The sequence below is a fragment of the Lagenorhynchus albirostris genome, chromosome 7 (genome assembly GCF_949774975.1).
Source record: "Lagenorhynchus albirostris chromosome 7, mLagAlb1.1, whole genome shotgun sequence".
In the NCBI taxonomy this organism is placed as follows: domain Eukaryota; kingdom Metazoa; phylum Chordata; class Mammalia; order Artiodactyla; family Delphinidae; genus Lagenorhynchus; species Lagenorhynchus albirostris.
In genome coordinates, this window is record NC_083101.1 from 8653483 (window position 1) to 8674572 (window position 21090).

The following is a 21090-nucleotide window of genomic DNA, read 5'->3' on the forward strand; positions in this document are numbered from 1 at the left end:
ACCTCTGCTAGGCCCACAAGCCTAAAATGCCACCCGTCCTCAGCTCCGGACAGTCCACGGCCCTTCCCCTCACGGTGCTGGCTCCGTGGCCCTCAGCACCGACCCAGGCCCCACCCACGTACCCTCCCACTACTGAGCGCTCGCGCGCGGCCTCCGCCCTCACCCCAAGGGTCGGCTCCTCAGAGAGTCGCCCCTCCACATCTCAGTACCTCTCGGCCCTTTCTAACGTAGCACCGTCCCCTCTTAGGGCCGCCTTTCCCCGTGCCCCAACCATAGACAAGGACCTGCTTTTTCTCTCCAAAGCGCCCCCTCTCCCCGCCTCGACAGTGCCGGCCAAGCTCAAGCTCCCAGGCCTGCTCAACCCAGCCCGGACAGTCCCCGCCCACAGCACCGCCTCCGCATGGGGCCCCGCCCACTCACCTCACCTCCGCGGGTGCCCTGGCCCTGGCCTGCTGGCTACATTCTCGGGTGTGATGTCGGCCCTCGAGGCTAAATAGGAATTCTAGCGTAGAGTCTCCGTTAGCTCGCCGATCTCTCCATCCATCAAAAGGAGGTACTGGGCTTCCCTGGTGGCGCAGCGATTGGGAGTCCGCCTGCCAATGCAGGGGACACGGGTTCATGCCCTGGTCCGGGAGGATCCCACATGCCGCGGAGCGGCTGGGCCCGTGAGCCACAGCTACTGAGCCTGCGCGTCTGGAGCCTGTGCTCCGCAACAAGAGAGGCCGCGACGGTGAGAGGCCCGCGCACCGCGATGAAGAGTGGCCCCCGCTCGCCACAACTAGAGAAAGCCCTCGCACAGAAACGAAGACCCAACACAGCCAAAAATAAATAAATAAATAAAGGCAAGAACCATTTCCTTTAAAAAAAAAAAAAAAAGGAGGTACTGCTTTCTCCAAGTGCTGTTTGTGGTGCCTATCGCAGTGAGGCTGAGGGGCTGGAGCTTGGCAGGCTTGAGCTGTAGTCTTGACTTCATCACTTTCCTGCACCGTCAGATGCATCCATCTCACAGCCCTCGAACATTGCCCTGGGGCTGAGGGCAGCGACCCCATCCGGGTAAAGCTGTGGGTCACTGTACCGTCTAAGACGTGAGGAGCAGGTGAGCTAGGGCCCCTCAGCCAGCGGGGCTTGTCATAGCTAGGGAGGTGTGGCCATACTGGCCTGGAACCGGGGTGGTGGAGCAGAGGCTGCGGAGTGTGTGTGCAGGAGCCTGAGCTTGGAGAATCGGCCACTGCAGCTTTGGAAGGCACTAGCTGGGAAGCTGAGGCAGGCGGGGCCAGGGGTCCCCATGGTCATCTTGGATCATGTCACCCCCTGGTGCACACTCCCTCAATAACTTCAAGGTGCTTTCCCAGAAGGCCTAGACACTGCCGGACATTCCAGCAGAGAAGCCAGTCTGGAGAGAGAATGTAGGGGAGAGAAAAGACGTAGGGGGCTTCTTCCCATTTCTCCTTCCTGCCCCTTGAGACTTCACTTTCGTCCTCCCCTCGGGTTTCCATGGGACAATGCTTGTAAGACGGTGCCTCTTCTCTTAAGCAAGCCAGAGTGGGCTTCTGGGTTTTGCTTAGTTAGCATCATGAACTCCCCTCAACGCATCTTTTCAGACTGGGACCCCATTGCTCCCCCAAATCCTTTACTCAGTGAGACTGGGTTGCTTGTCTCCCCAAATTATCCTGCTCCTTCTCTTCTGTCTTCCTGCCTCTCCCACCCACCATGGGTTCAGCGATCTCTGCAATGACTCTCCAAACGCCTCTGCCCTCTAAACCTTCCCCCAATCCCCCAGGTGCCTCCCCGGAGTGCCCACAGCACTGACTCTGTCCCTCCCCGAGGGCACTGCTCCTGTATGTCATTTATGCTCTAGTAACCTCTTAGCTGAGCGCCCACACCTCCTTCATGTCTGTGTCTGGCACAGCAACTGTTGGCTAAATAAACGCACGTGACTTTAATAAATTGAGCAATATTCACTGGAAAACACATTTAATTTCAAAGTAAACAAAATGTTTACACTAAACTATTTAATTAGTGAAACAATTATCAGTGTAACAAGCTGAAAAATACAGCAACTTGATACAAGACTGAGGTAACAAAATACTTCACCAAAAATCTAAAGAATCCCACAGAGGGCTGATGTTCAGTGGTTACTGTGGATGAGACAATTCACAAGAATTAGGGAAAGTCCTTACACAACTGCATGCAGGGGGTCTGCCGGGAAAAAAGACAGCCCAGGAGAGTGCAACAGATTGAACAGGAGACAAATTAAAATGTAAAAACTGATTTTCAACTTACTTTGAATAATACATAAGAAATTGAAAACTACTCTCTATGCAACATTTTGAATGCTAAGTGGAAAACCATGCATTTTGGCACAGAATTTATTGAAGATTATACCATACTAATAAATTAACCACTATTGTTTCATTATTGAATGGTCACAGTCATTCAGAAATGGAGAAAGAGATGAGTGGTTATAGAACCGACAGATGATCCATCGCTGCTGCTGCGAGCAGGGGTTTCGGGGCTGCCCGTGGCGCACACACACTTGTGCAACACCAGCGGCGAGGTGGTCCATGGGACGAGTTCTCAACACCCAAGGAGATGCAGCTCTCACTCATGCTGTACTTGTCTTTAACATTGAAATTAGAACCAAAAAACCTCTGAAGTAAATGCTGTGAGCATTCTGACCCTACCCTCCGGCTCCACCTCGGAGTCCTCACTGTGTTCAGCCGTAGCTCTGTGCCTGGCTGTTCTGTGCCAACCAGTCGCTAGGACAGCAACTGGACTATTCAGTCTGTTGAGCTCTTTGAAGCTTTTCTGGAGGAATCTGCACCTGGTTTCTACCCTGTGCTAGGAGGGAGGCAAGGTCTTGCTGGGAGAGAGGAAATGGCATGGGGAAGATTATTTGTTCATTGAGGGGTCAGCTCCATGAGGGCAGGGCTTGGGTTTGTCTTGTTCTCAGACATTTTTATCCTGGGTGGAGCCTGGCACACAGGAAGCACTCACAAGAGATGAGAATCAATGGATGAATGGGTGGTTTCACACAGAGGATCTGTTATTTCAGAGGGACTCTTGTAGTTTTTTTTTTTCTTTTTAAAACATGAAGTCACCCAACATGCAGAATAATGTGGGGCTGATTAAAGTGCTTCATGAAAGTCACAAAAAATAAGTTAGGTTGTGTTTTTAGCAATGTTCACCTGGTTCTAAGCAACGGTAACGTGGATCCAGAGCTCTAGACTCCGCCTGTGGAATGGAAGCAGACCCTGCTTGCGAATGACTTCCTGTTTCCATGGACCATTTTTCCATCTGTACAGTGGCATCCTAAAAGATACACTTCTTGGGCTTGGGAGGTGGGAGGAAGACGATGAAAGAAATACTGGCCATATTGGTAAGAAGAAAAAACACTTTATAAACTCAGTTGGCAAGAGAGAGCGGGTTCTTTCATACGCAGAACCCCTTCAAGTGTCTTCTCTTTAGGGTCCACAGGGGACAGGGTGATGAACGGGCAGGCTTCTTCAGGGAGGGAAGGGAGGCCACACTGTCCCACTGGGCACGCTCAGAACAATATTTCTACTGCTTTCCACCAAATCTATCCTCCACGAAGTTTCAGTTGTCAGAATGCACTTAGCTGACCTTGAGTTACAAAATGTGTTGGACTGAGAGGGGTGAGAATTACTCCCGGGGAGAGGGGAGTGAGCTGTGTGGGCGACATCATGAGGATACCTGCTACCTACTCCAGTTTGTAGATAGCATTCTAAAACTTTCATCCTGGGCTGCCATGATCTCTTTGCTTAACAAAAAATGATACAACATATGCATGCAAGACACGTCACCTTCAATGTTTTCACAGACATTTGTGCACCATGGCTAGTCAAAGAGCAAGCCTCAGAAATGCTACCTTCCAGGGCCAGAATCTACCCGGGGACTTTCCCCTTTGGGGTTTTGTGCCTGTCCCCCTCTGTCCCTGGCTTGCAGGCCTCCTCACCTGCAGCTTGAGGGACAAACCAACACTGGAAAGGCAATCAGCACTTAACTCACATGCTTGGCCCAGAGCCCCTGCTGGGAGAGAGCCAAGTGCCTTACAGCCTCATCTGCAGGACTCTGCTGGTAAGTTCAAGGTTCTTACCAGTTCTATGAGAATCCAAGCTAGGAATGTTTCCGGGAGGGGACATGGGGTCAATCTCAATTTTAATGAGAAGACTAGACACTTTGAAAAGAATTGCAATTGTGCTATTTCAAAATTAGGCTCAGAGGAAAACATTTGTAAAGACAAGGAAAATCTGTAAAGGGCAGGAAAGTGCCTGATTTAGTGTGAGTCTGAAATTTTGAGGGTTTTGGATTGGCTTCTATAATTTCATGTCAGAAAAACCAGGAGAGTTTGAAGAGTAGAGAAATTCAAGGAAAGTAGTCTGGCAATTTCATTCAAACTTAAGACTTAAAAAAAATTAACAGGTAGAATCAGATTCAATGTAAGTTAAAGCGTTAACACTGCATGGTTCTGGTGAGAGATGTTTGGAGTGTCTGCTGTATTCCTTCAGCCTCCAGATGCTAATTTGAGCAGTTGTTGGTACGAATTAGGTGCGTGCATTCGACCCCAGCTGCGTGAGGGTGTGCAAAGCACCGGTGACCAAGGTTTGCTGGTCTCAATTTCACCATATGGAGTTTCTCCTGGCACGAAAGTATTCTAGATTTTGCTCTGAAGGAGGGTTAGTTACGGAGCATAGTAAGACTCAACCACAAAATAAGACCTGATGACAATTACTTTCCTCACCAATTCATCTGAATTTTCAGAAAAGTGGTCACCGTTGGATCAAAATACAGTGGTGGGTCCTTTGGTAGTTCTTAAGTCGACCTATTATTACAGTTTATCGGTTAAGATGTTGTTTTGAAGCATCTTGCCCAGAAACTCTTAAGAGTCGTTTGGTGTCTGATCAGTGTGAGCTCTGAAACCACAATAGCAACAAGGACCCAGAAATTCAGTCTCTTTCAGAAAATCATTACGAGTTTCCTTCTCAGAATCAGGACACCCAGATTAAAAAAAAAGAGAGGGGGAAAGAGAGGGAGGGAGAGGGAAGGAGAGAGGGTGGGGAAGGGCTGAAGGGAGAAGCTATGGTGATAAAAGCTACCATAAATAAAGCTAATTTTTATTCATTACTTTAAATAAAAATGTATTTGTGCAAAATAAAAGTCACTTAAAAGTATGACAAGGAGTGACAGATAAAGGACATTGTTCACCTGAAGAGCTCTCAGCCAAAGGCAGAGCTCGGACCGTCCCCTCCCCAGGGCTTTGCTCTCGTCACCATGGTCGTCAACAATTGTGCCCTTGGACTTGGATGATGGAGAACTTGCTGGTGACCGTGTTTGGGGGCAAGAATGGGGGAGCTTAAGGCCTCAGTGTCACTCAGCTCCCCAGTGTAATCAAGAATCCCAGTGGCCCTGCCCTGGCAGTGGAGGCAAAGGGGTGAGAGGGTGGGAGCAAAAGCCTTGCTCGGGGAGAGGTCGGTGCAAAGTAGCTTCTGAGCAGCCGGTCAGGTCACCGTGCGCGCAGGAGGCCTCGAGAAGCTGGCAGAAAGCGTCACGACTTCCCATGCTGACCCGGGGGCGGGGGCGGGGGGAGGGGTGAGAAGGGCGGGGCCTTCAGACCCTGCGGGAGTGGGGCTGGGAGGAAGCAAGCAGACCAGTGCCGGCCCAGTTCACGGTCCCGAAGCTGGGTCTTGCCTCAGAAGAGCTGACGGCAACAAGGCCTGGGAGGGCCCCAGGGGCCCAGGGAGCAGGCCTTCCGGATGAATAGCACCCATAGGAACAGAAAACAAGACACGATTTAAGGCATTGTTTGTTTACAGTAAAAGAATGCGAGGGACCCTTAACACAGAAGGAATCCGGGCTCTCACTCTGACCTTCCTCGGTGGACCAGCCTATCGCTTAAGGTTAAAGCAGGGCCTCGAAGAGAATGAAGTGTGTGATGTCACGAGTCTTGTGCCAAAATGCATGTTTCTCGGAGAGTCCACGCTCGCTCGCTTGCACGCACACAGACACGGCACGCACACGCAGAGGACGCTTCGGGGTTGTACAAAATCTGAGGCAGCCCTGTGGGTGAGCGACCCGGTACACTGGAGCCAGTCCCCGCCTGTCCCTTCCCTCCAGCCCTCACGCGGGGGGACGCTGTCCACTCTTTTGTGCAGGAGAAAGCACTGGGGACCCAACGTGGGACGGATGCTCTCTGGTCGCAGCAGCAGCTGGTGGACGGATGAGAGCCCAGGGAGGGAGGACGGGTTGTACAGTCTGGGGACCCATCGCGGCCCCGTGAGGCGGTGCTGCAGAATGGGGGTCATGGGGGTGGCTGGGCATCGGCAGGCGGACCCCCGCACCGGTGGAGCCCTCTGGACTGTGAGGCCTCGGCCGTGTCCCCTTGAGTCCAGCTCTGAGTCTCCCAGCACCCCACCAAAGGCCTGTGCCCCGGACACGCGCTTCGCCACCAGTCCCAGGCCGGCTCCCAGAGGCCTCTGAAGTCACGCTAAGTCCTGCAGAGACTTATTCAAATGACATAAGGTTTGCAGGTACCTAGAAGAGAAAGCTCAGCCTCTTGTCAAAGTTCTGACCTTTCAGGAGGGGACGGGGGTGGTCCCTAAGGGAAGGGTTCAGGCCTCTCCCAGTCAGTCTGTGAATGAGTGGGTGGTGGGGGAAGGGGAGAGGGCACAGCAGTGGTACCAGCCACCACGTGTTACGGGGCTGCTGTGTACCAGGCAAGGCTCTGAGTACCGCATCTGTATTGTGTCCTGAGTCCTCACAACAACCCCAGGAGGCAGGTACTGGAATTATCCCCATTAAAAAGATGAGGAAACTGAGGCTTAGAGAGGTGAAGTACACAGCGGGTGAGTGACAGGGCTAAGACACCAGCGCCCACGCTCTCAACCTCTATCCTTGGGTTAAAGCACAAGTGATTTTGGAGTGGAGAGCTGACCAATCCTGCAGGATAAGCACATGCCTCTGGAGAGGCGAGGGGGTGGTTAGCGGGTGGCAGGAGTTGGCAAGTGGAAGCACAAGGAGAAGGGGGAAATTTGGGGATATCGGGAACCCCAAGGCTCCCCATGCTGTGTCCCCAGGCCCAGATCCCAGCTACCTTTACTGGGGGGACCACCAGCCCCAAGGTCAGGGTGTTTCTCCTTCCCCTCAAAGCTGCGGACACGCCCCCAGCCCCAGGCCTCCTCCCCCAGCACTGCCGTGGGGTTCCAGGAAATTTGATGAGAAGCAATTTCATCAAAAACAAATCCATCTTGGTGGTAATTTGGTCAAAATGATGAATTGGAAACAATGCATCTCCTTGCACTGGGAGACAGTTATAAGAACGGTCACAGCAGCACTGTTCAGAATAGCCAAAAGCAGGAAATCATTCTTGGGATCACGGACAGAAGAACTGATAAAAAAAATTACAAGTAAATGAATGACAGCTATGCACACTGACATAGAGGAACCTTAGGAACATACTGTAGGAGAAAAGCAAGTCACAGAAGAAACTAGACAGTTATGGTTCTATTCTTTAAAAAAAAGTTTTAAAAAATGTACCCCAGACAATACATTAAGGAACCAAATACACGTGTTCACATTTTAAGGGAATGGAAACAAACGAATCAGGAGAGTGGTCATGGGGCACAGGTGAGCGGGAGGGAGACAGAATTAGGAAGAAGCCCTTGGGAGGGAGGTGTTCCGAGGACTGGGGAGGTCCTGCCTTTAGACTGGGTTGTGGGTACACGAGTGTTTGCTTTATTGCTGTGGTTTACACCTTACACATATGCTATCGATAAAGTTGAAGTGTATTGAGTGCTAGCACACACAATTTTAAGAAATGCAGTTCCACAAAAAAGAAAAGTCACCTTAGTCACTGAGATTTTCTACAGGAGTAGATGCATTTCTGTAATGCCCTCATCGGAGCCCCATGCCATCACATGCAGGTAGTGTGGCTTATTTCAATAATCCTCTGCTGTGGAATATTTAGTTTTGCCAATTTTTTCTTATTACATAAAGCAGAGGGGGGAACATTTGTTTGAAAGTAAATTAGAAATAAAAAGGGAAAAAAGTAGAAAATATAGAAGACCGTCTCCCTTAGGTCTAAAAACTGGACAAAAATACTTAAACGTTGCCAAAGCTTGTCATGGTATACCATGTTTGCCAGACGTGAAATTCAGTCCATTTGTCTTTCTGACCAAACACCTCCTCTACCAAGTGGGTTTGACCCAGTTCCCTGCTACCTGCTGCGCAGCTGCTGCTACCCTCAGGCTGCCTCCACCCCCAGAGAGCCAGAGGACACTTGCTCAGAGCAACCGTCCCTGCTCCCGGCTGCCCCCCCACCAGGGCCACGACTGTCACTGTGGAGCAGACACCAAGGCCCTGCCTCTCTCTGCCCCCACCATCTGTGTGGCCCACCTCAGTCCTTGTCACTCCTCCGGGTCACCTGTGTGTGGCAGGTGAGCTCCAGTGCAATGTGCTCTCAGAGTGGCCCTCAGAGCTAAGGAGGGACCCCAGGCATGCACGGAGTGACCAGGGCGGAGGAGGTCAGGACGCTCTTCCTCTCTTAACGTGACCTGAGGCAGCACCTTGTTCATCGCCTTGAGGTAACCTTCAACCAAAGACCCTGGTCTCCCCATCGTGGAGATGGGCAGTTACATTTGCTCAAGCACAAAATACAGTCTAGAGACCGCAGAGCTGTAGTTTTCTTGTACATCATTTTAGACATTTTATGGGCACCGACACGCATATAATAAATATGCACGTGTATTTTAATACAAATGAGATTGCCCTTACGCGTGTTTTTATACTTCACTTTTTCACTTATGTCTTGGAGCCCCTTTCAGGTGATCACACACAGATCGGGGGTACACAGTAGGGGTTTACTGAGGGTCGCCGAGTTTCCAGGTGCTTTTTTTTCTCTTTCTATTAAGGACAATGCTGCAGTGGACATTCTCACCCATACACCTGTGTGTGCATGTGTGCGCATACGCCCCAGACAAATTTCTAGCAAGTGAGCTGAGGGACTCGAATGCAATTTATTTTCAGTTTCCCTGTGGTGCCTCAAGTGTACCCCTTTATCAGTCTTGTCCTACTGTTTTAGTTTGTCGAGGACTTTCTGCTAACTTCGCCGTCTAGCTTCTTATCGTGTAGAATTTGATCAGCCTGTTACATGTGTCCTCATCGATGTTACAGATGAAAATCCTGAATAGGCCCAAACTGAGCACAGAATCATGGGACACACCACTAGAGACCTCCCTCTGCCTTATGAGAGCCGCTTTGAGGGGCCAGGAAGTCTGTGACTGTGCTGTGACCAGCACCACTGCAGCCCCTGCCCTCCCGGCCTCACACGCCTGCTGTGAACTCGGCACTACCTTCCTCCTCCTCGAAGCTGCCACCGTCTATTCCAGCCATGGTGCTCTCTCTCCAGACGGAGGAGAGGGACCCGGCTCCCCAGCCCCTCTTCCAGCTCATCCCTGGGGAACAGGTCAGGGAAGCTCAGTGCTCCTGGCCCCAGCAGCCCACCTGCTGTCCGGGCTGGTATGGGGGCTGAGCAGCCACCCCTCTAGCAAGCCTGGACGGCAGAGGCTGTGCTTCCAGGCCTCTGGCTCGATGGCAGGAGGCTGAGCAAGCCAGGTCCCCGCCCCCCGCCTCCCCCCCAGGAAGCATGCGGCGGGAGATCTCCGGGCCGGCAAGTACAGACTCTGGTGTCAGGCAGACCGGGGTTAGATCTTACTCACCGTGGGGCCTTAAACAAGTGTCTGCCACTTTCTGAGCCTCAGTGTCCTCAGCATAAAACGGAGACAGTATGGGAACCTACCTCACAGGGATGTTGGGAGGATTCGGCCAATTCCTGCACGTAAAGCATTTCTCCTGAAGCCTGGTCCTGGGAGGGGCAGCAGTGGGGGGCGGGAGCAGAGCCTCAGGCAGGCATGGCGGACCAGAGGTCCTATTGGTTCAAGCATGCCAAGGGGCCGTACAGCCCCACTCACCAGCAGCACCATGGTTGCTTCTCAACAAATGAGCTATTATTATCGTTATTCCTAAGGGTTGTTGGGGGCAGGGAGGCCCTTTTGTCAGGTTGGAGTTTGCCCATGAATCAGCTTTCGGGGGGTGACCTCAGTAGATGCTGTGGCCTGACCCTTGGGGCACTATCCCACCTGCAACCTATCTCTGATGGTTGTTTCTGTGGCGTTTCCTTTAGTAGGAAAGACACAGGGGCCAGATTCAAAGTTCTAGTCTGAAGCTGGGCTTAGTTCCAAGAGGGGCAGGGGGTGCCCTGTCTCATGGGAAAAGGCTGATCAAAAGAGGGCGCCTGGGAGCTTAGCTGATAGGCTCTGGGGGAAGGAGGGAGGTGTGTTTTCTAGGGACCCTTAGTCCCGAGGGTGGGAGAGGGTATTTTAGATAACAAGCAGGACTTTGGTGACTTTACCTGAGGCCTGTTGCTTTTACATGCGTCATCCAAATGCTTGTGCCACAGTATTGCATGAAACCGGGAACCAGTCTGGAACTTGTAAACATTGCCTGATGGGTAGAAAACCACTGGTTAAGAGGAAGGTCACGTGGGAGGGTCTGCCTGTGACTGTGGCGTGAAGATAAACATGGACCTGGGTAACTAAACTAGGGAAAGTCAGGAGCAGCCCAAGGCAAGCTCGGGGCATGTAGAGGAGGAGACTCCCGTGCTCCCCGCCTGTCTCTTTGGACCAGGGCTCTTAACCATTTTTCCAGCCACGGTGCCTTTGGCTCTGGTGAAGCCTGTGGACCCTTCTCAGAATTATGTCTCAAATGCATAAAATAAAATAGAAAGAAAATCAATAATACTGAAATACAGTTACCAAACTGCTAAAAAATAAATGAGTGATATCATTCTCTACGTGCTCATTTATTAACGCGCTAATGACAAGATCTGGGGGCAGGTCTGACACTGTACTGCAACTGCAAAGAGCTGAACAAAAATGCTATTCTAAGATATCTGCAATAATACGTGATGTGAAAATATCTGTGGTTTCTCTTGCAGATAAAATCACAGGTATTGTGAACATTCTAGTTAGTAGTTTAATACTTATAATTAAAGGAATTAGAGGTCATGGGAAACAGAGATGTGATTTTTTGCCACCCAAGCTCACAGACCTTTTGCATTCTATCCATGGACCTTGGCCACCTGCTGTGTCATATTTCCCTCTGCTTGGGGACAGTGCTTTCCTCTGGGCTCAGCCCCGAGAATGGCCTGTGGACCCCATGACCATACAGTCTTTAAGTCAAGCTGTTATAGGTACAACCTTTACTTCCTAAAGAAACCGCCTCTAATCTGGTCCCAGAGCCTCACGGAAGAAACTCAAATGGTAACCAGCCTGAGGAAACACTATGACGTGTGCGTAGCCATACGTGGTTCAGTCACTCAGAAGCAGAGCAGAGGACTTGGCTCTCTCCACTCCCTGGGCTCCTTGAGGCTCTCACTTCTTTAATTCTCAGCTAACAACATTCAAACCCTGACCCTCCACCAGCACCATCATCTGCATTACCTGGGAGTTTGTTAGAAATAGAGAATCTTGGTCTCTACTCCAGATCCACTGAATCCAAATCTGAATTTTTACAAGATCCCTGGGCAATCGTATGTACATGAACCCTGCATTAGAACATTCCTGTGAAGGTATGAAGATGCTCAGGGTCTTTACAGCTCCAGTGAACTTGCCTAGCTAGGAGACCCAGGAAAGCTGGGCTTTTGTCGCGTGACGTAGGCCGCCAAGGAGGTTAGCATGGCCTATTCTGAACCTCAGTGCAGAACCTATCCTTCTTCTCAGCATGCTCATGGGGGAAGAATAAAACCAGGAGGAACTGGGAGATGACTGGGCAAGTGAAAGTTGGAGCTTTTATAGAAGGGTTCTTCTCTGGTTTGGCCTTGGATCAGGACACTGCCAGAGTCTCACGGCACAGGCAATGCCGGGGGGGCCTTGAAATCTCCCAACACCCAAGACTCCTCCAGCCGCATGGTCACGGCCTCATCCAGCGCTATGTTATTCATTCCAGGACCCTGAGGCTAGAGTTCCAGGGGTGATGGGCCCCAGTAGCCATAGGTGAAAAGGATTCCGGCTGCCACGTGCCATGCACACTGCTCAGTGGACACGCCCACCACGATCTAAGCAGCTTTTGTGGACCAACGAGGGACCCTGTGAACACCAGAACCTAAAGCAAAAGGAAAGCAGCAGCCTCAGAAGTCCCTACCGTTTCGAAACGCACATTTAGCAGCAGAAGAAAGAGGGCAGAGAGAAGCTGCAGGCTCCCAGCGCTGGCCTGCTGCCTACCTTTGTCGGGGTTATTCAGCTGGAAGATGTCCGGGTGCTCGGGGTCATCGGGCAGCTGCACCATCCAGCCCACGATGGAGACCTTTTTGCCAGGTGTGGATTTATACTGCAGAGGAACAACAGCACAGCCGTGAGGCCCACACCCTCCGCTCCCCAAGGAAGGCCGACCTGGGCCAGGCAAGGTTCCTTCCACTCCCGCCGCCTTGCCCACCTCCACCCACCCCGCTGCACTTCGCACCAAACGAAGTGGCAGCACAGAGAGGCCTTTCGTGGAACATACGTGTTTTCTGTCTGTGCCCCTCAAGGACTTGGCTCCGTAGTACAGGAGGGTGGATCCTGAGAGGATGACCCAGTACCTGGTCCACGAGGACAGCTGCAGAGGCAGAGTGACAATGTCACAAGTGGAGGGGCAGAGTCCCCCACTGCCTGGCTAGAGACCCAGCTACATGGGTGGAAAGGGGGGGCCCTTCCTCCCGAGCGGTACCAGCGCAGGCCTCATGTCGTCCCTGCCCGCCAGCCCTCAGTGCCACTCCTCCCAGGGCCTAGAGGAGGGAGGCTCCTCAGCAGCTCATCAGCCCTAAGCCCTCCCTCTCCTTTACCCCAAGAGCCTTTCCTTTTCCCACCTTGTTTAGGGCAGTGCCAAGGCATAACTTCTATGTATTCAGGTGACCTGAACCCAAGAATGTCCTGGGGAAAAAGAGTTTCAAAACACGGACAAGCTAAACCATAACCCAGAAGAACCGTAATGTCTGCAATGGGGCGCTCTGGCTGCAAGCGGATGGCAGCACTTTGAAAGCATTTATGGCCAGAAGAGGGGACGCCTGGCAGGGCCAAGCTGCAGGTGTGGCTTTTGTTCCTCTAGGCATGAAGCAGACCGCTCTGCATCACGACCTACAAGGCTCCTCTTCACACTGGCGGGGGGCGGGGTGCAGGGGAACTGCGTCACCTCAGATGGTGAAAGCACTGGCTTTCAGACCTTTTTGATGACACCCACAGGTGTGTACAACACATGTGCATATGTATGTTGAACTGAAAGAAGCTTCATGAAACAATATTCACTGTTACTATGTGTAAGAAACTCCGACATTTTCCAGTCTATTCTATCCTACTCAGAAATATGGGTCATGACCCCCTGGATTAACGTCATCGCTCACCAGCGGGCCAACCAGCATCGCTCTGGCCTCAGAATGACTGGAGCCTGGACCCGGTACAGCAGGGCAGCAAGCAGGTCTGTACAGCAGACCAGATATAGGGCCTCATGTCGCAGGACGCTTTGTGACACTCTGGGTCCAAGGGACGGAGTGTGGCCCAGGGCTGGGATGCAGACTCTTCTCCTCACCCAACAACCACCAAGCACCGAAGACAGGGGAGCTTCTAGAGCAGCACCTCGGCTAGGGGCCTGGCATCTTCACACTGGGCGCCGGTAGGAGGGGGCATCGCCAAGTGGCTTTGTGGGCAGTGGACGGGGCAAGCAGCAGCCAGGGCAGGAGAGGAAGGCCAGAGCAGACACGGGCAGACGCTGCCTGGAGCTGCGGCTCACAGGCGGGCTTGCAGGCAGCTTGCCGTGGATGCTCCGTAGAACAAACAAAGAGGTCTTGGCAAGCGGCTGAGGGGTCACGGAGCCAGGGACATCTGGGCTCAGCACGTGGTGACCCGGTGGCTGGTGGGGGAGCCTGAGAGGCCTCCTGATTCCTTGTCCCTGTCCTTTCCACCACGCGTTTCATGATGCTGCCGAAGGGGGAGGGGATCTGCGTCGGGATACCACCCAGGCCGTGCTGCCCGTCTCAGGCACAGCACCCTCCCTGACTCCCAGGGTCTCCAGGCCTCCACCTGCCCTCAAGGTAATCACACAGTCCCATTCACCGCCTGCTCAATGTGCGCAGGGCCACACACGTGACAGTCCTGCCAAGTCCTCCAGGATGTAGGGACTATTTTATCCCAATTTACAGATGTGGAAACTGAGGCCCTGCCCACTCAGTGGCACAACTGGACTGGAACCCCGGTTGGCCGGTCTCTGGAGCCCATGCCCTCCCTGCTGCCCATGCCGCCTCTAGACAGATGTGCCTCTGCACTCACCGCGGGCTTCCGTCCTTCCTTGAGCAGAGTTTTCCTTCTCAGAGGCCCCTCCATGGTGGGGACCGCTGCCGAGCTCCCCAGCGTACAGATGCACGGGCCGGTGGGGCTGCAGGGGAGACCACCAGTCAGACATCGCCTTCGAGGAGCTGAGGTCAGGCACCCTCTCACCCACTGGGGCCCACGGGTCCCCCACTGCCGGGTCCATAATGGCGCCACAGGACAAGGACTCAACAGTGCTGGGCAAGGCTAGGGAGGGGAGGGCCCCGAGGGCCTGGAAAACCTGAAGGACGGTGGCCTTGGGCTCACCCACAGCTGAGAACTTGCACCTCCCTCGTCCTTCTGAGTGCTGAGCGGCTCTAGGCTTGGTGCCCACGTTCCCTGTAATCCAGGCCCCCAGCAGCACCCGTGCCCTATCCTGGCTTCCTCTCCACCTGCGGAGCTTGGGGCCTGCGCAGCACCTCCTCCTTCCTGTGTTGGCAGGAGCAGCGAGGAAGTGGGAGTGGAGGGGATGGAGTAAAAAGGGGGGCAGCGGCCCCAAACCCCCATGCCCTGCGCCTTTGCGGCAGGGCTCCTTTCTCCCCCTCTGCCATGGGGATTCGGGCGCCACCTACAGGTGAAGAGTCCAAGTGCAGCACAGCCCAGGCCGCTCGCCTAAGCACCCGCTTCAGCTCCCTGGATAGGCACCTCCCGTAGACACCTCCCTCAACCCTGCATGAAAGCCGAGCAGCGCTCCCTCCGCATCCCAGTGGAAGGCATCACCACCCACTGGCTGAAGGAGCCAGAAACCTGGGGGTTCTCTCCTCTCGTCAGTTCACCCCCGAAACCTCATCAATCCCAAGGACTCATTGATCCCATGCCCTAAATATGCCCATCTCAGCCACCCCACTCCCCCCAACTCAGGCCAGAACTTGGTCATCCTTTGAACGACTGCCCAATACTCTCGCCTGACCTCCCTGTGTCCACGCTTGCCTTCCTCCCACGCGCCCTGCACGCCGTGGCCAGCATGACCTGGCTCTGCCAATACCCTCCCCCCACCCCCAGGCAACCCCTCCAGTGCCTTTGAGACCACCATCCTCTCCCCCTGCTGGACGTGGCTCTGGCCCACCTCTCTGGCCTCACCTGCCACCCTCTCCCCCGCTCATTTCTTACAACGAGGACTTTCCTTCACTCCCCAAATCACCCAGCTCTTCCTGCCTCACGGCCCCATGGGCTGTCCCTTGGGCTGCAGGTACTCTTCTTCCCCCTACACCTCTCTTCACTTCACTTGGCTGACTCCTATCACTCTTCCAGTCTTTTCTCCAGGGAGGCCTCCTCTCTGGACCATCGGCACCCGTGATTTTCTGTTCCGTTTCTGCTTTCCTGAAGCAGCAGCCCTACAGGCTGAGGCAGAGGCTGAGTCCGTCTCGTTGGCAGCATCAAGCACAGTGCTTGGCACCCAGCAAGCACCATAGAGCTACTTGTTGAATAAATGATCACATGAATAAATGAATACCTGTAGACGCAGCTCCGGGTTCTGGGAGAATTCCGAACTGGAACCCGCCAGTTGGGCCCCAGCGTGGCATAGAGACGTCCCCTGCTTCAGAGGAAAAGGGTTGAGTTTTAGCAACAGCCTGGAAAGACCACTCCTGAAGGAGGCGAGGGCATCGCAGACTATGTGGTCATTAGCTCAGGAAGCCTCAGCCCCAACTCTTCCCCCAGCCTCCTCAGTCACACTGCAAGAACATCTGGGGCACAGCTGGAGCTGCTAGGTTAGTGAACACAACACCCCTGGAGCCTCCATCAGGGCGAGTCCCCAAGTCTCCAGGTAAGTGTTTCCTTAACCTTTTAACTGAATGTTCACCTTTCTTCCAGTGTCAAGGGGATGACTAAAATCCAGGCACACCCCGTATCCCAATGTGAGGTTGAGAGAAAATGCTGTGTAGCCCAAATATTCCATGGTCAATCCAATTAAAAGCGCACAGACACGGAATTGTGGGCTGTCTTGCGTGTTGGCCCAGGGTGGGGATGGGGTGGGGCATGTGTAGCATCATTATTCACCCGGGCACTACTGAATTCCTCCGTTTGCTACGTCTTCTCCATCGGACAGTCTCTTTGCTGGCCCCAGATGGTTCCCTGCAAACCTGCTCTGTGACCTGCTGCAGACTCCAAGAACTGGTGCTCCAGGACCTCTCCGTGGGCTGCCCATCAGGCCGCTCTCTCACCTGTAGTTCCCCAGCAGTGAGCCTTTCCAGGGGAAGACGTAGCTTCCAGGGCAGGTGGGGATCTTAACCTATGTGGGGGAAGGCTTCCGTCTTCCTCTCCTCTCTTTATCCTTTTCCTCTCTTGGCAGAATGACTTCCTGTGTCTACTTGATCCTCCACCTTCTCCCCACCCCTGCAGCATGGTCTGTCCCTGGGCTATAGCTTTCCATTGGCCAAACAATGATGCAACCCAATTTATAAAGCCAGGCAAGGTCCAGACGTCCTTTTCAAGTGTTCCCTCTGCTGTCCACTGCCAGTCCCAGGTTGCCCCATGTTCCCCCGTGGCACTGGACACCTGGGGGGTGGTGTGGGGTCATCGTCATTCACGGCAGCAGGTGCCTCGCGCCGTCACCGAGCTCAGGTTCCTCCGAGAGGGGGCTGCGCTGCTCTCTGCCCCTCCATCCTCCACTCAAGAAGGAACTGTTCTTGATGACCATCTTGGGTTTGCTGTCCCGAAGCCCACGTTCAGGGCTGGTGGGAGTCTGATGGTCCTCCAGGTCGACTGCCCTGGGACCCTGTCCCTTTCGTCCATCAGCCACTCCTCTTTAGGTGACAAAGAGCTGCAGCATGTGCTTGGTCCCCCAAGTCCTCGAACGTAATGGGTCTCAGCCCATTCCCCACCCAACCCTCGTGACAGATGATGGTCACAGGCCCACCCCACCCGCACCACGAGCCATGGCTCAGAGGTTCCGACACGCTCAACTCCCAGCCTACAGGCCACACTGACTCCTCCCTCTCTTCACGGCTGGGCATGACACCACGGCACGTCACATCCCCATGCTTGAGCAGGCTGTGCAGAGCGCCAACAGCCTGCCTCCAGGGACGCTCCCCCCCCACCCCCGCCCAGCTGTAACCAGGATCGCTTATGAGTCAGGGCAGGGTCTGACAGTGAGCATCTCTGTGCCCGGAGGACGTCTCCTCATTTGATCTGGATTCCCGCTCTGAGCCGCCGTCTGTTTGGAGCTGGCAGAGCTGGAGCCTCCGGCCCCTTCTTCTCCACCTTTCTTCTCGTGAGTCTTTGTTCCTGGTACCCCAGGACACTGTGTGATGACAGGGGACTGTTCCACAGACGGGGCGATGTGGTTGGTGCTGCTACCGTCTCTCCATCATTCTCTCCGCTTCTTTGAGACACTCCGCGGCTGCACACTTAACAGACGTTTGGCAGGACTGACGTTTGTTGACAGAGAGCTTTAAGTCAGCATCTTCCAACCAGTCTAGGCTTTTAAGCAGTCTTTCCTCACGCTCTTCCTAAAGGAGTGAGGTGCTCCCAAGGGCAGTGGACTGCTGGGGGGAGCGCAGGGACACCGGGGGCCACAGGGCGGCTCACGGGAGAGTCACTAATGACCGCTCCTATGTGTCAGGCCATTGACTATCTCACGGGAGCTTTGTTTCAGCACCATCATCCTCCCCAGAATGGGGAACTGAGGCTCAGGGATGTGAAGACACTTAACCGAGGCATGAGCCAAGTAAGTCAGGATTTGAACCCACAGTTTTCAGGGTGGGAGAGAGGTTGAGTTGTCGCGTGGGGAGGAGTCCGCCATGGGGACAGGGTCCTCGTTTGGAGCCAGCACCATGTGGGCGGCTTCCTGGCATTCCGCTCTCAGAGGCACCCCTACTCACAGGTTCCTGCTGCAGCTCACACTGGGCGGGCTTTGTCAGTGTCTGTGAGGCTGGATGGCCACAGATTTGTAGATCCTGGATCTCCTGGGCTGGGGCCACCTCCCAGGTCCCTGGTCCCTTGACTCCCCCGATGGAGTCTTCTCCTGGTGGTTCTGGCTGCCTGACATTTAAGAGCAGCTGTCATTTATCCCCGCTCGTCAGGAGGTGGCTAAGTGCTTCCACACACCGTTCCTCCCAGCTCTGTGAGGGGTGCTGTTCTCACCCTGTCTTAGACGAGGAAACTGGGGCTCAAGGAGGTGAAGCCACTTCACCAATGGGTGAAGCCACCCATTGGCCTGTCACTAGGGATGGAGACACAAGTGCTCACAAAGGGAGGATGTCTTTTCCACATGAGCCAACGGCCTGCATCAGTCAAGCTGCTCCAGGTAGGGGAGGTCAGAGCCTGCTCCACCTGGAGCCTGGGGAGTAACGCTGGCTTTGAAGTGCAGTGTAATGGTGACTTTTCCCCAAGGCCAGCTTTTAGGAGACTATAGGCAGGGTGGTGGCCAGCCTTCCCTCCCAAGGCAAGCACTGCAGGGCTGGAGGAGGGCTGTGACAGGTGGGGCGGCTCTGGCTGGGCCCAGGCGGGCTAGCATCAGCACAGAGGAGACAGGATCTTCAGCCACTGGAACCACTTCCAGTGCTTTGAGAAGATTTGTTATTTGAATGTTCACGGCCAGAAAACGCAAAATGAGTGGGCAGTGGTATCTGGTGAACTCCAGAAATAAAGGCATTTCTCCAACCGACAGGGGCCCCCAACTCCAGAACCACAGACACCTTTCCCAGCAACATACTGGGAACAAGTGGCTGAACAGAATGTATCCCAGGAGGGCCATTCTACTGCTCCCTCCCAGGGACAGATCTTGAGGAGGATCTGGGGGAAGAGGGCTGCAGCAGGCCATCCTCATGGGGAGTCTGGTCTGGGGAAGCTGTGGGCTGGCAACCAAGTAGAACGCCTCAGTCCCAAAGCGAGTTCAAGAAGAAGAAGAAGAAGATGATGATGATGGGGATGATAAAGATGACGATGACGGGGATAGGGTGGTGACGATGAGGAGGATCAGATGATGGGATGATGGTGATGGCGGGGAGGATGGGTACCAGGCAACGTGCTAAGCAGTACTCGTTCACTATCCTATTTAATCACACAATACTGTGGGGCAGGCACTGTTCTTATCCCCACGTTATAGACAAGGAGTCTGAGGCTTAGAGAGGTGGAGTAACTTGCCCAAGGTCACAACACAGGGAAGAGGAAGATGGTTGGTGCCACTGAGGTGGAAGCAGCCAGGGTCCTGCTTAGGCCAACAGCATCATGAGAATTCAGACTGGCTGAGGCAGGTCTGAAAGGCATCTTCTCCTCAGTAGTTTTCTAGGTACACATTAGGTGGTAGGTATCTTGGGGGTTAAATATCAGAAAGCCCTGAGTCTCTGTTGCTGGTCCAGGAGTGGGGAGCAAGGAGAAGTCTTGGATAATAATTACACTGAGGCCTCAGTAATCTTGTCTTAGCAGAAGTACCAGTCCCCCCACCATTCTTCTATCTCAAGTGCACAGAGCCCCTGGTAGAAGTGTACCTGTGGAAGGGTTCAAGTGATGCTGTTCATCAACAGTGTCCACCTGTACCAGTAAACCCTTGCTGGGAAGCCGTCCCATTGGACCAGGTCTTGGTCCTTGCCGCTACCTAATGACTTACCCTCATCTGCAGGCAGGAAGCTGCCACCCTAAGTTCTGCTGGGCCTGGGATGTCCCTTCCTGCAGTACTTGTTAAAGGACTTCTGCTGCCTGGGAATCACATTTTTCTCTGGGTAGCGTCCCTGATCCACTGAGTGGGTCCCTAGGAGCCATATCTGCACTGCATGCTTAGCTGAGGGGACAGAACCACCCTTGATCCAAGCCAGGTCAATCAGGTTTTCTCTCTTGGCAATTAAGAACCAGATTTGAGAGGCTGACAGTCAGGCTCTGTGGCTCGCTGAAGCTATAACACGTAAACTTGGGAGCTCTGAGGCATCAAGCTTCCCCAGTGTGAGCTGAGAGGTCTAGAAATCTGGACTGCAGAAGGAGAGGAGAGCACAGCAGGTGTGCATAGAGAAGGGTCAACACCAGATGGAAGGAGGGTCCTGTCCACCTTCTAGGACCTGACTCTGAGAGGTTGTAGGTGCTGGACAGAGAAGTTGTGGGCAGAGATTTCTCAGCTACCTGTGAAGCCACAGCAGCTAGCAGACAGGGCCCAGCCCTTGTCTGTCAGGGTCCAAGCACAGGATCAAGCAAAAGGCCAGGGACTGTTGCCCGCTCTTCTCTCCCAGAGGGGCCTGAGCTCCTGGGTGGAGCCTAACTCACCAGACATCAGTGTCCGATGCTGACAACAAGGTAAGAGATGTCATCTCTGGGGGAACCAAAATCAGAAGCTTGGCACATCACCCACCTGGGCTGCCACCCAAGGCAGAGCAGCAGAACGGAGCAGCACGATGGACCCGGGGAACCAGACTGAGGGTAGGAAGGGGAGGGCCACCAGCCGGGGGGGTTCCAGGGCCTCAGCCACAGGGGACAGGGGTGGGGCAGTGAGGCCTCTGTGAGGGTCACCCTGAGAACAGCCACCCTCATGGCTGCACTTCAGTTGAAGTGGACCCCTTGCCTCCAGGATCGCCCCCAGAACTTCGCCTCCCCCTCCTAACATGCCGCAGAGTTTGGGGCCCAAGAGGCACCCTTGAACCCTGGCAATCCCAAGGCATCTACCAGAGTCCTCTGACCTTCTCCAGGAGGAAAAGGAGTGTTTTAAAGACTCTGACTTGTGGGTAGCAGGCCTGGGGCTCTGCTGCCATGACTC

The 21090-nt window shown here is 53.8% G+C and overlaps 1 protein-coding gene across 5 annotated transcripts in view; it reads right to left on the reverse strand.

Moving 5' to 3' along the window:
• Positions 1 to 5811: 5811 nt before the first annotated feature.
• The window catches only part of RALGPS1 (Ral GEF with PH domain and SH3 binding motif 1), a 322342-nt gene continuing 307063 nt past the window's right edge, over positions 5812 to 21090 (reverse strand). For all 5 annotated transcript variants that reach the window (XM_060154324.1, XM_060154322.1, XM_060154323.1 and 2 more), the window contains 7 exons: positions 15865 to 15948; positions 14373 to 14478; positions 12577 to 12669; positions 12297 to 12402; positions 10427 to 10518; positions 9815 to 9880; positions 5812 to 6552 (listed from right to left, as the gene is read on the reverse strand). In XM_060154324.1, coding sequence (XP_060010307.1) covers positions 6523 to 6552; positions 9815 to 9880; positions 10427 to 10518; positions 12297 to 12402; positions 12577 to 12669; positions 14373 to 14478; positions 15865 to 15948 — 577 coding nt within the window. In that variant the 3' untranslated portion in view covers positions 5812 to 6522. The remainder of the gene's footprint in view (positions 6553 to 9814; positions 9881 to 10426; positions 10519 to 12296; positions 12403 to 12576; positions 12670 to 14372; positions 14479 to 15864; positions 15949 to 21090) is intronic.